Source organism: Mauremys reevesii, linkage group 8, assembly GCF_016161935.1.
Source record: "Mauremys reevesii isolate NIE-2019 linkage group 8, ASM1616193v1, whole genome shotgun sequence".
Classification (NCBI taxonomy): Eukaryota; Metazoa; Chordata; order Testudines; family Geoemydidae; genus Mauremys; species Mauremys reevesii.
The window spans coordinates 92,062,472-92,078,634 of record NC_052630.1 but is presented as its reverse complement, the minus strand read 5'-3'; the positions used below and the strand labels follow the sequence as shown (position 1 = coordinate 92,078,634).

Sequence of the window (16,163 nt, the reverse complement as noted above, 5' to 3'; positions counted from 1 at the left end):
TCCTGGATGCTAGATGTGTCTCTATTTGACTCCATATCGATCTGGACTATGCAGTTTTCTTTTCTCCTGTTGCTAAATCTCTTTGTATACCCCCCACCACGTATTTTTTCCAATCCCTTGCGCGCACGCTACCCTAATCATTTTAGTGCTTTGCTGTGTACATCCCTGAGTTTTAGTCCATGTTAATCCTTTAAATTTTAGTAGATTAGGTGGCAGCGTGCCATCCCTCTCTACCAGATTCATTCTGGGAAAGTTTGCTTATTATTATAAAAGGTTTCTGCCTCCCCCTTCCCCCAATCCTGGCTAAAATCAGGCCTAATGATGGAAGCCTTCTGGGTTTAATAACGAACTGCAATTAGTCTTAAAACAGGATTTACTTAACGCCCAAATATTGTCAGATGGACAGGAGCACAGGTTCCTAAACACTTTCCCATAGCTTTGCCACTTCTACCAGTTCTGCACTTCTTAATCGTTCAGTCCTGCAGGGAATTCTTGCAACACAAATGTTACCGGCCCCAACCCCCTCATATCATAACAGTGTTTTCCATAATGCCGGGCAAGATAGAGAGAGAGAGAGATAAACACAAGCGTCCATGCAGAATTAAGAGCTGGACTTGCAGTGGTCCAGCATTGGCCCAAAGCATGTCAAAATTGCAAATCACTCCCTTTGCCTCCAGCTCTCCATCGATTTTAAAAAGAGGGGAACAGAGAAGTGCAGGATATGAAGGCTCAAGGGAGAAAACTGAAGCACACGAGTCTAAACTCTCCATTTCGAGTCGAAAAGTTTCTGTAAAAGTGATGGGCCCCCTATCAGATGGTAACACTGATTGAACAAGAGATTAGCACAATAGATCTCTAATCGAGGGGAGACGTTTCTTTTCACGCTAAGCACCGTAATTAATGGTATGAATCAATTAATTTGACTTTTATTGTGTCGAAGAAAAGCTCAACAAATGAAACGGTGGGTTTTCAGAGTTGATCTCCCCCCACCCCCACCCCAGGGAGATTTCAGAGAGAGATAGTCTAATATACATACACGCGCACAGAGAATCCTGTTTGTGTCTCTGTGTGTTAACAGTAGGACAAATTCAGCTCCCTGCGAGAAGGCTCGGCCATAGCTCCAGCAGGTTTTTAAAGCACCAGAGGAAGAGCTTTGTTGTCCAGATGGCAAAATATAAATTAGGATCATTTGGAGAAAGCGCAAAGAAGACACAAGACGGCAATCAATAAAGCACAGATACACACACACAAAAATCACCGAGAAAAACATTGGCTTTCAAAGCACCGAGCGACGCTTCTGTGCAGAGAGAGAGAGCTGGGATAGTACAATGTTGGGGGCTTGCTTTCTTGTCTAAAATCTTCCTAGGCTGTGTGCGAGGGGTTTTTTGTTTGTTTGGGGATTTTTTGTTAGGCTTGTTTTTTAAATAATGCACAGAGAGTCATTCTAAATCTAAAACAACCTTATTTCAGCACAGGAAAGGAAAGATATTTTTCCTCTCTCTCAAAACTTAAAATGTATATGAGAGTTTGACTTTTTTTTGGTTAGACACATTTATAATGGTATTTTTATCTTTGCATTTTAATTGTTGTCAGTTTTTTAAAAAAATACCCATTCGTTAAACTTTTGCTAGGTCAGACCCAGCCATCAGATTTATTTGGATGAAGATCTGTCCTGAAAATTAACGCTCACATTATCTCGAACTACTTTCCATTCCTCCCAATATAAAAAAACCAACAAATTTAGCGCAAGTGTTAACGCCAAGTGGCCAGCGCCGCTCATTTAAATAGCAATACTGTACTGTATACCTCCAGTATATATTGAAGCAAGTTTGATTAAGATCTCCTCCCCACTGGGTAGGGGATCATCAATCTATCTGTTGCCAAACGTCTTCTGTAAAATATTTCATCAGATCTTTACTCATCAATATTTTTATCCCACTAAAGCCAGCGCTGCTCTATAGTTGTGATATTCACCTGCTCATAGTCGTGTAAAGTGAACCTAACATTTTTTGTTTGAACCGAATAAACCTTTCAGGCACTGGAAAGCAATTGACATGGTTTCCCACCCCCACCCCCCAATTGTTAATAGAAAGGTGGGGAGGGTTATTGATTTCCCTTTGTGGACGGTTATATGTTCTTTTTAGGCAGGGAGGGATCTTAATGGAAGACCAATATGTTAATACAGACATTACCGATCTCTCTGATTTATTTTAAAGGGGGAAGGGGGCGGAGGGAAGAGTTTATGTGCCCTTTCCAACAATAATTGCTCATCGGAAATTGTTTATCCTTTTGCAGTTTTCTACTTAAATATATATTTTTTAAAAAATCCAAAACACATGCGGTCGTTCAAACAATACACAGGGATTGGGGGGAAAAAAAAGAAAACCACTGAGCAAACCGTTTCCGACCTACCCAGGTGTTATTGTTCTCAGTTTAAACAGCTCCCCTTGGCACAAAAGGAATAGAATTTGTAACCCTGCCTCCCCCTTTCCTTGGGACAAGGCTTACCTTGCACTCGGATGAATAGAGTCTTCACATTCACACACTCCCTCATTTCCTACTTTTTCATATGCTAACGCTGGCAATGATTATGTCGTTAACACCTCTGCCAAAAAAAAAAGGCAGCTAAAGGCTTCTTTATTTATAGTTTCCCTTTGTTATTTTACGTCTTTTTTATTTCTCTCTGCAACTAATCTAATAGATTAATCAATAGCCATTTTCTGATCTTCGGTTTCCAGCTGATGCTGCTGTTGGGGAAAAAAAAACCCACCGGAAAGTGATTTCAGAGCCAAAAGTTGTTGTTGTTAAGCATTAATATGATGATGCAGCCGTTTAGTGTATATTTGGTCAGAGGCGATGGTGCTCATAAAACATACTGGCAATGCCTACACAGTTCAGGTTCTACTCCTGACCTTTGGCATTTCGCAGGGTGTTTGCGTTTAAATAAAAAGCAGCACTAACTTTTGTTTTAATGTTAAAATCAGAATGGTTGTTCTCTCGCTCTTTTGCCAGTTCATAGAATTCCAGCCTTATCATTGTTGAAAAAAGCTCCAGTCATCATGTAATAGAAATGAAATGCTTCTAACCTGTAATCTTAGAAAAAGGCAGACTAATGGTTTCGCACTGATATAGTCCTATTTTGGAGTCCCTACCTAGCGTGAAGGGAGGCTGTGGGCTGAAGTGATGCTTGTATATGATCATGATAAGTAGAGCCACTGTTGTCTCTTTGTTGACAATTCCATGAAACAACTTGAGTTTTGCATGGTTTAACAGTGGGGCGCCTGACGTCAGGCGGTCACGTGGCCACGCCTCCTAGTATATCTTTAACTGGAAAGTAATCTATCAGCCAGTCTTTAAAAAAGGACTTTCAAAGTGGCAAGTGAGTTCTTATAACACCCTGATTCCCCCCTCCCTCTCTCTCCGCGTCTAGAAATACCTTTCCCCCTCCCTCCAAAAAGGGGAAAGAGAAACAAGAGAGAGGAAGTGTGTGTGGTGGTGGGGGGAAGCTACTGAGAGGACTGAAGCAAGACACCCTTTAAGAGAAGAGGTGGAAAGGCTGAGTTTAAAGAGATCTAACCTGCAGCAGCAGCTCAGATGAACGGTAGAGGAGTTTTGATCGGATCCCAGTAGCTTGCTGGGGAAGCCACCAGCCCAGCTGCTAGAAGCGTTTGATCTGATCCCATATGTCTGCTGGGGGAAGCAGGAACCGGCAGAGACGTTTGAGCCCAAATACCTGCTTATAGGAACCAGTAAAGGAGTTTGAACTGCTGGGGAAGCCGCCACGCTCAGCAGAAAGGAATCGGCGGAGGAGTTTGACCTGATGCCGGGTACCCTGCTGGAGAAGCCCCCGAGAAGCCCAGCAGCTCCAAGAGGAGTTTGATCTGATCCCAGATGCCTGGTGGAGAAGGCACCGAGCCCCGCAGACAGGGGACTTTGGTGTGATCCCAGGTACCTGTTGGGGGAAGCCACCAAGAAACCCCGCAGCTGGGGAGGGGGGGGGTTGAGCCCAGGTGCCAGCTGGAGAAGCCACCAAGCCCAGCTCACCTCTTTCCCCTCCCCTCCCGTCTCACTTTTTCTCCCCCCCCCACCCAGCCCCCTCCCTTTCCCCTGTGCCCCCCTTCCCCTGAGCGGTGATGACCCTGTCAGGCGGCAGCAGCACCAGCGACATGTCCGGCCAGACCGTCCTGACGGCCGAAGATGCGGATATCGACGTGGTGGGAGAAGGGGACGACGGGCTGGAGAAGGACAGCGACGGCGAGGCCAGCAGCCCGGCCGGGCTGCACCTGGAGGAGGCGGAGGAGCTGCTGCTCCCCAAGGAGGCGGGGGCAGGAGGGGAGCGCAGCGGCAGCGGCAGCCCGGCGGAGGCCACCCCTAGCGGGGCGGCGGACGGGGCCAAGGGGGCAGGCGGCGGCGGGCTGGGGGAGGACGGCGGCGGGGCCCTGCCGGGGCAGAGCAAGCCCAAGAACAGCCTGGTGAAGCCGCCCTACTCCTACATCGCGCTCATCACCATGGCCATCCTGCAGAGCCCGCAGAAGAAGCTGACGCTCAGCGGCATCTGCGAGTTCATCAGCAACCGCTTCCCCTACTACCGGGAGAAGTTCCCGGCCTGGCAGAACAGCATCCGCCACAACCTCTCGCTCAACGACTGCTTCGTCAAGATCCCCCGCGAGCCGGGCAACCCGGGCAAGGGCAACTACTGGACGCTGGACCCCCAGTCCGAGGACATGTTCGACAACGGCAGCTTCCTCCGGCGCAGGAAGCGCTTCAAGCGCCACCAGCAGGAGCACCTGCGCGAGCAGACGGCGCTCATGATGCAGAGCTTCGGCGCCTACAGCCTGGCCGGCCCCTACGGGCGGCCCTACGGGCTGCACCCCGGCGCCTACCCGCACCCGGCCGCCGCCGCCCTGCAGTACCCCTACATCCCGCCCGTGGGGCCCATGCTGCCCCCGGCCGTGCCCCTGCTGCCTTCCAGCGAGCTGAGCCGCAAAGCCTTCAACTCCCAGCTCAGCCCCAGCCTCCAGCTGCAGCTCAACAGCCTCAGCGCCGCCAGCTCCCTCATCAAGTCGGAGCCCAGCAGCCGGCCCTCGTTCAGCATAGAGAACATCATCGGGGTGTCGGCCACCAGCTCAGGGAGCAGCGCACAGACTTTCCTCCGGCCCCCGGTCACCGTCCAGTCCGCCCTCATGGCCCACCAGCCGCTGTCCCTCACCCGGACCACGGCAGCCATCGCCCCCATCCTGAGCGTGCCTACAAACATTATCTCGGGACAGTTCCTGCAGCCCGCAGCCTCCGCGGCAGCCGTGCAGGCAAAATGGCCAGCCCAGTAATTAAGAACTACGCCGGGCTCAGTGCTGATTCTTTGCTTTTTTATTATTATTATTTTATATCCATCTATCTATAAATAAGAGACTGGGGGGGGCGCGGAAACACCCGACCTCTCTTCCTATCAATCAGAGACAAAACCCCTGGACGCTAACAAAATCAAACTAAAAACCTGCACTGTACAAGCAAAAAAAAAAAAAGGAAAAAAAAAACCACCAACTCCCTATATTAAAAAAAAAACCAAACACACACACAATCACACAAGGAATGCTTTCTGTACAGGTAAAAACAAAAAAAAAAGAAAGAAAAGAAATCCAATCGACATTTGTACATATTTGTATTAAAAATTATTGACTTTACTTTTGGGGTTTTTATTTTTTTAAAAAGGCAAATAACAGTAGGGATTAGGAGCTTTGAACTTTCACTTTTTTTGAAGGTTCTTACTCTCCAAACAGTTTTATCTGAAAGAACAAAAAATGTATTAAAAAAGCGGGGAAAATTTTAAATATTAAACAAACAAAAAATTTGGGGGAAAAAGGACAAAAAACCAGTCATTCTATTATAGAAGTCTGTTTATATATGAATGAATATATGTATTCTAAATGTTATTCCTTCGTGTTGTACACAACTTTGTAAATAAATTTTTAAAATGCTGTTCTTTGTGTTATTTAATAATTATATACTAGAGAGAGAGAGAGAGAGAGTCTGATCGGGTTACAATTTAGGTGTATAATGTATAGATGAGAAGATATTTTAGATGATGGACTCTAACTAACCTTTTTCTGTAAATACCTAACTTTCCCTTTAATTCAAATAACCTTTCCAGGAGTTGTTAAATAACATGCTAGTTATGTTAGTTATTGTTTCTGTAGATCTTGACTAATTTAAGATCCCAGATTTGTTTAGTGCCTGCCATAATAAAACAGACGATTAGTGCAGATAACTTCCGTTTATTCAGTCTAAATTGTCAGCGCAATTGCGCAGTGAGCAGGAAAGCAATCCAGTTGCAATACAGAAAGGTTTGCCATGGCAAAATCTAATTTAAATCAACAGTATAAAAATAAAACATTATCGCAATTAGATTATGTTTGAGACGCATTAACGCTTTAGAACGTAAGATAATATTTCCCCAAACCACATTATTTTTCTACTATGACTGTGTGTATATAAAAAGTCAGTTAAAGTAGCACAAAATTCATAATACCTATCATTATTCTGAATATACTTTGTGTGTGCATTTCTTTTCCATTTAAAAAATGCAGTATTAAATTAAACCTTATGGCAATCAAACGATTGTTACTAATTTATTTTGCGGTAGAATTAATATGTGTACCCAACCAATCTAGTTGTATGAATCTTTCATGATTAATATAAGGCAAATATTATATTATTAAACAGCTGAACCTATATTTTAAAGAAAAGAAATAACCTTTATCATATGAGAATTTTAAAATATATTTACGGTCATTTTATGTTATAGACTCCTAATAACTAAGTTTGGAGAATAGTTGCAAATATATACTGTGTATATATATATTCGGGGCAAATTAAAGTGACTACGAGCTATGCCGAAAATCATTCGCTATAAAGTCTGATAGAATTAAAAACACATTTGTTTTCAGCCTGAAAAAAAAGAAGCGAAAGAGTAAGAAAAGTATTCATTCATATGCACTGAAAATATGTTGTTAGTCTATTCTGTCCTCCGTCAAAAACATGTCAGTTTCACCTAAGGTATTGGAAATAAAATGTCAGTGTTCATATTCCACATAGACAAGAATCTCCTCTTGTTAGTAAAATGTAGTGCATAAAATGCATGTTCAATTAATCAGCTATATTAAGGCGTTAACGACTTATTACTACAACACTGATTTTGTTGCTTATTTCAAGTATAGGATCTGATAGGATCTGCTGTAAAAATGTGTCCTTGCCTTATACGCAGTTTGTTTTCTTGGTAAACAGTAAATATTATTGCATCCTAAGTAAACATTTATACCTCGGGATACATATACTAAAATAAAACAAGCTGCCTGGTGACTGGATAGTTTGAACTTTATAAATAAGGACCTGATAATCATCTGACACGGAAAGGAAAAACAGTCACCTTAACCAAGACGAGATTATATGTCAGAGGCTCTTCATGCAGGTCCCTACATGGACACTCCTCTAATCTCTTTTTACAAGGAAAACTAAACAGATCTAAATTTGTTTGTGTGCTGCGGCTATAAAAGTAACAAGTTGTTTCACAGTTGTGTCTAGCTAATCGGTTTTACACAAACAGCAAATGGTGCATGATTTGTGCAACACGCGCAGAGGTTATTTCTATATTTAGCCGATACCCCTGGGAAAAGAGAAAGGAGGCTCTTCTTGAATTCACTTTTAGGCTCAAGAAGCTGCTGATCCAGTGCTTCTAACTGACATTGGATAACAGGGGGCTCATTCCATTCCTGATCCTTTGTTACTTATAAAATTACTCCCTCATATTTCAGTACATAGCAATAATACCTCCCAGCCCTGCATGTGTGTTCAGAACAAGCAGCAGCCTTTAAACTGGAAGGCCTTTTCGTACTATTTATTAGGCGGCCGGGGGTGGGAAAAAGGCAAAATAGCCGGCAACTTTCTTCCCAACTAGTTTCCTTTGACACGGAGATTGGAGACATTTCTCTTTCTTTTCTTTCCCCCATGATCTGCATAACAGGCCAGCAGAGCTATAGCAGTAGTGAGGGGGGACAGGGAGAACCGTCGTTTCTCTAACGCTGCTGAATAGTTCTCTTCAGATTCCAGACATTCGCTACTTCTTTCAGAGACAAACGTAAATATCATTATAGTGTAAACGTTTTAGGCGCAGCAGGAAAATGTGCAAATCGAATTAGAAAAACAAACATGGTAGAGGGAAGCCCAAGTATATTCCCCACTGCTTGGAACATTACAATAATTTAAATTAATAGGTTATAAAATAATACGGAATTGATCAATTGTTCTCCTAGGTTCTTTATTAAATTAAGAGTGGATTCATTTTAATCGCATTTAGCTTGCTTGTAATGATGGGATACGTTATGTAATTATTACGTGGATTTTTTTCCGAAGGGTTTATTATAGCGTCTTTGTCTCTCGGCCCCCATGATCCGCTACACACACCGCTGACTCAGACCTAGGATTTGCCATTCTAGCTTCTGCTGTTGCCTCCTCTGCAAAGCAAACGCCAAATGTCCTGTTGTCTTGTACTGTATTACACAGGCAAGAGGCACAAGGATATTGCAGGGCAAAGAACCCATCACCTAAAAGAAGGACGGGAAGAGAAATCATTAATTTAAACAGAAAGGAATTGGGGAGCAAAATGAACCCAGAGGCCGAAGGCGAAATCTCACTTTGGGGCTCCCAGAGGGACACAGAATTGTAATAGCGGAGTGGGACCTGTAGGGGGCGTTAGGTATAGAACGAATTTCCCAGATGTCTGGAGCAGCTCCTGACCTCCGCGGTTTATAAAGCGGCTTCTCTAGACTTCTTCCCCCACCCTCCCTAGTCATACACAGAGGGACTCCTCGGGGAAAGGATCGCGAGAGGCACACTCCAGTATTGTAACTTGGGAATGGGACAGATTTCTATAGAGGTCTGGAGGAGGTAAACAGGTTAACGCGGACGATGAGAAACAGACGACTCTGAAGTGAGGTGTGGAGAAAAGGGGGAGCCTTTATTTTCATAGTCCCGTGAATAGCCATAATATTTTGGGAAGATCCACAAATAACACAGACAGACAGGTCCACACATCACTGAATTCAGCAGTTATGGGTGGTTTTTTTTTTCATGCATTGTATTTCCAAAAAGCACTTTCTGATCCTGCTCCTTCCCAAGTCAACGGGAAGATTACCATTAACTCGGTAACCAGCGGGATCGGGCCCTTCCTTTGTATATTTGTCCGTTCGTGTGGCTTGAACGGAAAGAACATTTCTGGGCACTGATGCAGCTGGATGCCAGAGAAATATATAGTATTCCTTTATTAAACAGGGTTTAAAAGAATCCCATGTAGAACAGGACCGTTAGGAAGAGAGACGAAACATTCCTAACCCATTGCCATAGATTTTATCCAAAATGTCCAGCAAAAACAAAATATTCGATTGCTGAGTCAAAAAGCAATTTGAAAGGTGAGGAATCTCCTATGACTTCCCGCACTTCTTTAACTGCGCCGTTTTACATTGACGAAAGTCCTTACACAGCTATGAATTCCATCTCCCTGACCCCTGCACATAACTATCCCAGCAGAGTAGGAAAGTTTCCACAGTGGGAAAACCACTCAAATCAATCGAGCAACGAAAGTCTTATTTGCTGGGGTTCCTCCCCCACTCCCATTTCCACAAACCGTCCGACACATATGGCAAAACTTGACACGGTTGGTGACAGATGCCTGTTAGTGTAAGACATGTCATGCTGGCCTCTGGGGTGTATTAAAAGTAACCAGATCCTAAACACTGGGAAAATGACCATGCTCTGCAGTTGGTGTAGGTATCCAGAGCCATTTTTTCTCACTTTGGTTATTTATTAAAAATGCAGTAACATTCTTCAGTCACCGCAGAGGCGGTTTAGCAGAATATACAAGCAATAATACTTTAATAATAATATTTTAAATCGTTTACATGGTTGGAAATGGGGGACACACCGTCTAATTAACACCCTGTTTCCTCAATTGCTGTAAATCGGTGTAGCGCTGCGATTGACGCCAGCTGAGGGTCTGGCCCTTACTTTTACAGTCGGTTTTATTTTGAAAGAAACATCATCGGACACTCTTCTGAGTTCTTGCACTAAAGCAGAAATGCTCGCTGCAGACCCAAGCGATGTATTCCTCTCTCCATCCGTTCTCCACGCATCGGGGTTACATAATAATTAATCTGTCACTGGGCATAACGGCAGAGGCGAGAATCCCATCGCTAGGGTCATTCAAAAGGACACTCGCCGGGCTATTCCTTGCTACTGAAACCAGAACCCACTCAAGGGCTAGGCCTTGCACGGGGGATCTCCCCTCTCGGTGCTACCATAAAGCGGACTTTGCATTTTCCCACCGTGGGGTGCGGGCCTACGAGCCTCCCCTCTGGCTGGCTACACTGTAGAGGCGAGGCAGCTAGCTTCAAAGTCTCACGACACACACCAGTCTGCCTATCTCTGGGCCGCAGGATCGCGTCCCAGAGAGAAAAAGCCCTAATGAGGCCCGACAGGAAGAGTCTGTGTCTGCATTTTACGTGGGTCCAAAAATCCCACCAACTACTCTACCAATACAACTTTCCAAAGGAAGGGTCCCCTGATCTCTCTTTTCTCCCAAACTCCCGTGCTGTATATGGGAGGAGGCCCCTTTGAACCTCTTTAATGAAATAGAGGCTGGCTAACGCTAACGCACTTAGCCTGAAGGGAACCGATTCGATTACTACATTTATTTTACTCGTCAGAGTCAAGCACCTAAAGGTTTAAGATGAATGGATCCCAATGGACTTCGATCCCGAAGTTTCTCCCGTGGCAGGGTGGTGGGGAGGTGGAATTTGCACGGCACCTTTGGCAGATGTGGAGTCCTTTCTTCCCGTCATTGTCCTCCCCATGCAGCCTCTAAGTTTAATCAGGCCATGTATATTTTATCCGCTTTTCCCCTCTGTAAGCAGAGTCGCCTAGTCGTTGGAAGGAGCTTTGTCAACTGGAAGGACGTGTCTGCACACGCTGGCGGCGCAATGAGAGGTGACTCGGCTAAGAACCAGCTACCTGGCAGCAAAGATCACGGCTGGCAAAAGCTGCTTTCATCTGGGTAGGGGGAGGTAAGGGTGAGTGGGAATTACACTACAAAGGACCCAAAGCCAGGACCTTCAAAAGTGGGGCTCCCTTGCGGTCCTCGACTCATCCAGTGATCGATCAAATGGTAAAGGCCCAGGGGCGAATGAAAAGGTGGGCGAAGTCCGGAGCGATGAGCCCCTCACCACGGATTTGAAGCGGGGGGGGGGGGGAGACGGGCGTACTATCTAGCTTATATGTCGTCTATGTTTGTGCTCTAGTTCATGGCAGGCTTTGCCTTTTCGACGCTATAAGAACACATGAATCTTCCCTTGGATGATGGAAAAGGAGAATATCATTTACTAAGGCGACTGGGAAATATCCGGTCTAGTGAAATCTCTGCTTAGGTTTATGTAGCGGCTAGTGTTTACGGAGCGCTACAGCTGTAGTGATTTTTTAAAATCTGCCTTATTTATATAATAAAATACATGTTTTGGGGGCGTGCATGACACTGAAGTGCGGTGCGTGATTACTGAAGTACTTTATGAGAGGGCCATTTGGTGGTGATAGACCGGGGCTCCTGCCTCAGTTTTGTCCAAGGAAGGTCTGCCCGGCTCACTTCTATAAAGTACTGACTCAGTTGGTCTTGTTTACAGGCATTTATGTGCTATCACGTTAATAAGTCACATCCACTAAATTAAAGCGCTAAAAGCCTTTAAAATTGTAGTTGAAAAGCTTTTCTCCCCCCCACCCCCATCATATTTCTTAATATAATCCATAGGTCACTCTTTATTTTTCTCCCATGTTCTGGTTTGAGAGCTCTCAAAAGTAATATCAACCCTTCACCTTCTAGTTGCTTGAGGCAGAATTCTTTGTAGGACTCCTGCAACTGAAACAATACTGTAAACTAGTGCACTCTTCTGATACCTTTTTGGAAATAGCAACATAGGACATTTTTTAGAGGAAACTGCAGACCAGGCCCTGATCCCCCTTGCCCTTCCAAAGCTCCCATTGGTACAGGATAGAGCCCATGATTACTAAATATCCAAGTGCACTTGCTGCAAATAAAGGGCATCGGCCCCTGGGTGATTCCTTAATCTAGTAATTTTCCAATTACCCAGACTGGGTAATTAAATTATGCCTACCTAATTTCCTCAGTTTTAATTCATCTCTAAAAATTAGCTGTTTGGCGCTACTGTGCTCTGTTACCCTCAGAGATATGGCCCAGAGAGAGCTGGATTTATGCGTGTGAAGTGATTTCCATATACTTAGTGGTCACATCCAACTGGCTTTACTAACTTCCGTTCCTTCCGTTGACTTCAGTTGAACCACTGGCAGGAGTTAGACACGCAGGATTTGACCTATAGACCTTGAAGCAATTTGGATACTTCCAGACAAAAGGTGCTTTAGTATATATTTGGAATGTATTATGTATATATTTATCCATGGCCACCTTATAAACCTCCAAAACAGCATCTTATGATGAGAAGTTAGCACTAAAGGTTCCCGGTAGTATCACACTAGTTAAGGGGGCTTGCCAGGCTCCTTATAGTGCAACAATTTGTCAATGTTCCCAATGCAATATTACTTCCTATTTTCAGAATTGCTCCTGGGGCAGAGTAGAAAAATATCCTTTGGCCTGAACAAAATCTCAGGCTGAACCAGGATTTTAAAACTTATTTGGAGCTATTCACTACCTTCAGTCTGCACACACATCCCATTGGCATCAACCAAAAGTTCCACAGCAGATGGAGGACAGTGGGTTTATGTCATTTTTAGGCTACAGTAATGCAAAGAAGAGGGGGGGGGAAAGGAAATCGGGTGCTTTGTTTTTAGTTTCTTGTTCAAAATGGTCTAGAGTTTAAAAATCACACTGCGCATGTTGTTGCTGGCAGGGCAGGTTCATTAGAGAGGCCACTGACGGAATGACTAGCTAGAGGGGAGGCTAAACCACCATCTCTCTACTGATACAGCTTCTGATTTCTGGTACTTACAGGTGATCACTGTGAAGAAGATTGTGCAACTGCTGCTCATTCACCAGCGGTCTGTGAATCAAGGACCTTCACCTTAAAATTAATCCCAGGGGGAGTCATTCTGGAGTCTAGCATGAGAATGGAGTTATAAAATGGGATTTTCAAAGGAATAAGACACTCAGTTCCCATCGAAATGTCCCAGTTCCCATACACTCTGTTGAAAATCTCATCCATAAGCAAAGACTTTATCTTGTTTATTTGTGGTATACAGTGGACCTACTCCTACTGGGAAGTGAAGAGGAAGCCATTGGCTTCAATGGGTGCAGGAGCAAGCATTATGTCTTTAGGATATATTTTTGAATAGATAGACCAGATAGTGAAATCTGAAAATGACGCGCAGCAATTACTTCATCAAACATCTATTGAGTGCACAGATTGGAGAGATGCAGTTTAGTCTATCCATTAATTATAACAATGTTTGTATGCAAACTCTTTTGGTACACTCTAATACTAAAGTGCATGAAAACACAACATATCACATTTACTTGAACCAGTTAATAGTCTGTTAGCGCTTCACAGGCTACAGGTTATGTTTAACACACTCGGACCTAATTTTCCCCTATGGTTACAAAACTACCACTGAAAACAAACCCTGAACTGACAAACTCACAGCATCGAAGAGATTAGGAGGTAAAATCTCTACTCTGTTCAGACTGGAGCATTTAACCTATTAGGCTATGGCTACACTTAAACTTCAAAGCGCTGCCGCGGCAGCGCTGGCCGCGGCAGCGCTTGCGCGAAGCGCTAGTCAGCCGCCGCGCCTGGAGAAAAACTCCAGCCGCCGTCCGTGTCCCAGCTCCAGTGGGGAATACACGGACAGCGCTGGCGCGGCTCCAGCGCTGGGGGGGGGCTTTACTGGGGGGGGGCGCTAGCCGCAGCGCTGCAGGCAGCAGCAGGTGTGTTTTCACACCCTGCTGCAGCGCTGTTCAGCGTAGCAGCCCCCAGCGCTGGCTTGGCAGGGCTTAGCAGCCAAGTTGCAGCGCTTTCCAGGCTTTCCAGCACACCCATTAACACCCCGTCCCACAACAAGAGCAGGGCAACACAGCGCTGGCAGCGCCTGGTTGGGCGCTGGCTGAAAGTAGGGCGGGTTGGGGGTATAAGAGTGCAGCGACACTGCTCAGCAGCACTGCGCTGTCACCAGCCTTTACCTGAACTCAGCAGGGAACCTGTCCTCCTCCCAGAAACTGCTATGCTCAGTTTGCACTCTGTTTGCTCTGCCTCTCTCTTTGCCTCTCTCTTGCCCTTGCCTCTTTAAAAAAAAAAAAAAAATTTAAAAAAGCTCCTGTTGGTGAGGCAATCAGGTGTGCAGTTACAGGTTACAGGTTATCAGCTAGTCAGCAACAGGTAGGCATGCATGCTCGGACAGGTGAAGCAGAGGCATGGATCTGAGGGGTGGAGCAGCTGGCCAGGCCAGGCAAGCTCTGGGCAGCGTCTGTTCAGCTGGCACTGGATATCTCGGAGCAGAAGCTATATCAATATGATGCAGATAATCAGGGGACATGCTGGGGCAGGGCCATGGGTGCAAGACAGAACAAGTGCAGGTTAAAGAGCCAGCCCCGGGAATATTACATTGCCTCGCCGAGAGAGACTCGCCGCTTTAGGATCCCCCCACGACCTGCGTTTTGGGGAGAGATGGACAAAACAGGACCGGGTAGCCCTCTGCCCAGGGAGGGGGGGAGGAGGAGGAGGGAGGGAGGGGGAGAGGAGAAGAGAGGGAGGAGGAGGGGGGAGAGGGGGGGTGAAACCGAAGGACCTGAAGAAAGGGCAGATCTCAGCTTCGAAAGCCAGGAGAGCCAGCAGCAGCAGCAGGCAGTTGCAGAAGTTGCAGCAGCAGCAGCAGAGTGGCGTTCAGCGGAGCGGCTTTTTTGGAGCGGAGATGTTTCTGGGGGAGGAGATGGGGGGTGGTGGATGCAATGATAGCGAAGGAATGTATGGATGCCCGCATGGCAGCCGTCTAGATGTGGGTTCAGTTATCGCAGCAAAATCTTCACGTGCTCATCAGCTTCAGTCTTATCAGCAATAGGCAGAGGTATATGGTCCCATACTGTGTCCAGTGTATAGGCAGAGCCACTGTGTCCTGTGTCGGTCTTCACTGACCAGGGCAGCCACCCTTCGGGCAGGCACGGCACATGCATCACATTCCTCTGCATACTACATTGCTCTAAAGAGCCTGAGTGCTCCCAGTGAATCAGGATTAAGTCCTGTAGTAAATGTAGTGAAGAAACAAAGAAGTGAGAGAAAGAGATGAAAGATCCCTGCATCTGCATCACCCTGCATCTGCATCTTCACTCAAACCCCAGCACCATTCCTCAAGCCTCCTCCCCCACTCTCTCCCTCGCAACCAGCCACCATTCACTCCTTGCCCCACTCCTCACCCTTCATTTTAGTGCTTCTGTTGTGTTTTCCTTTGAATTCATTGGTGGTGAGAATGACTGCAGGAGATATGGCAATTCATGTGTGTACATGTCATGTCTGACTGTGCAGATGTTTGACTGTACTGAGGCTTCACTCAGTGAGAAAGTTCAAAATACTGGAAAAAAAAACCAAAGAGCAAAAAAAACAGGAAGAAAAAAAAATCTAAAGAAAGAAAAAAGAAAAGAGAAAAAGGAGAAAAGAGAAAAAGAAGTGAAGAGAGAAGAGAAGAGAATGAGAGGAAAGAAAGGAGAGGCAGCTAGAGAAAAGAGAGAAAGGCAGCGCCGCGCGCGTCTATAGCAGCGGCATGCCCAAGCAGACAAGCACTACGCGTCCTACTCCCACCCCACAGCCCTGCACAGCCAGCCCCACCCCCCCCCACCCACCCCACCCGCTTGTCAGCACCACCACCAGCCACAACCCACACTCAGCCACCTCCACACCCTCCAAGCCACCCACCACACCCACCACCTCCTCACCCCACCTCCTCCCTTCCACCCCCCACTGCCACCACCCCTGCCCCCATGCATTCAACCCCATCACATTCAAGACATGACATATGCAGGCACTGCACACATTGTGCAACCAAAGCCCTCTTGTTGCCTCTTGTGCTTGTGTGTCTGTGTGTGTGTCAAATCTGTATTGCTGTTTTTT

At 45.8% G+C, this 16,163-nt stretch overlaps 1 protein-coding gene across 1 annotated transcript; it reads left to right on the top strand.

Moving 5' to 3' along the window:
• The first annotated feature begins 3,356 nt into the window (after positions 1–3,356).
• FOXD3 (forkhead box D3) lies at positions 3,357–5,776 on the top strand. The gene is made up of 2 exons (XM_039485292.1): positions 3,357–3,948; positions 4,093–5,776. The coding sequence occupies exon 2, from the start codon at positions 4,134–4,136 to the stop codon at positions 5,325–5,327; it is 1,194 nt and encodes a 397-aa protein (XP_039341226.1). The 5' UTR covers positions 3,357–3,948; positions 4,093–4,133; the 3' UTR covers positions 5,328–5,776.
• The last annotated feature ends 10,387 nt before the right edge of the window (positions 5,777–16,163 follow it).

Coding starts and splice junctions, on each gene's coding strand:
- FOXD3 (XM_039485292.1), top strand. CDS start 4,134: ATGACCCTGTCAGGCGGCAGCAGCACCAGCGACATGTCCGGCCAGACC.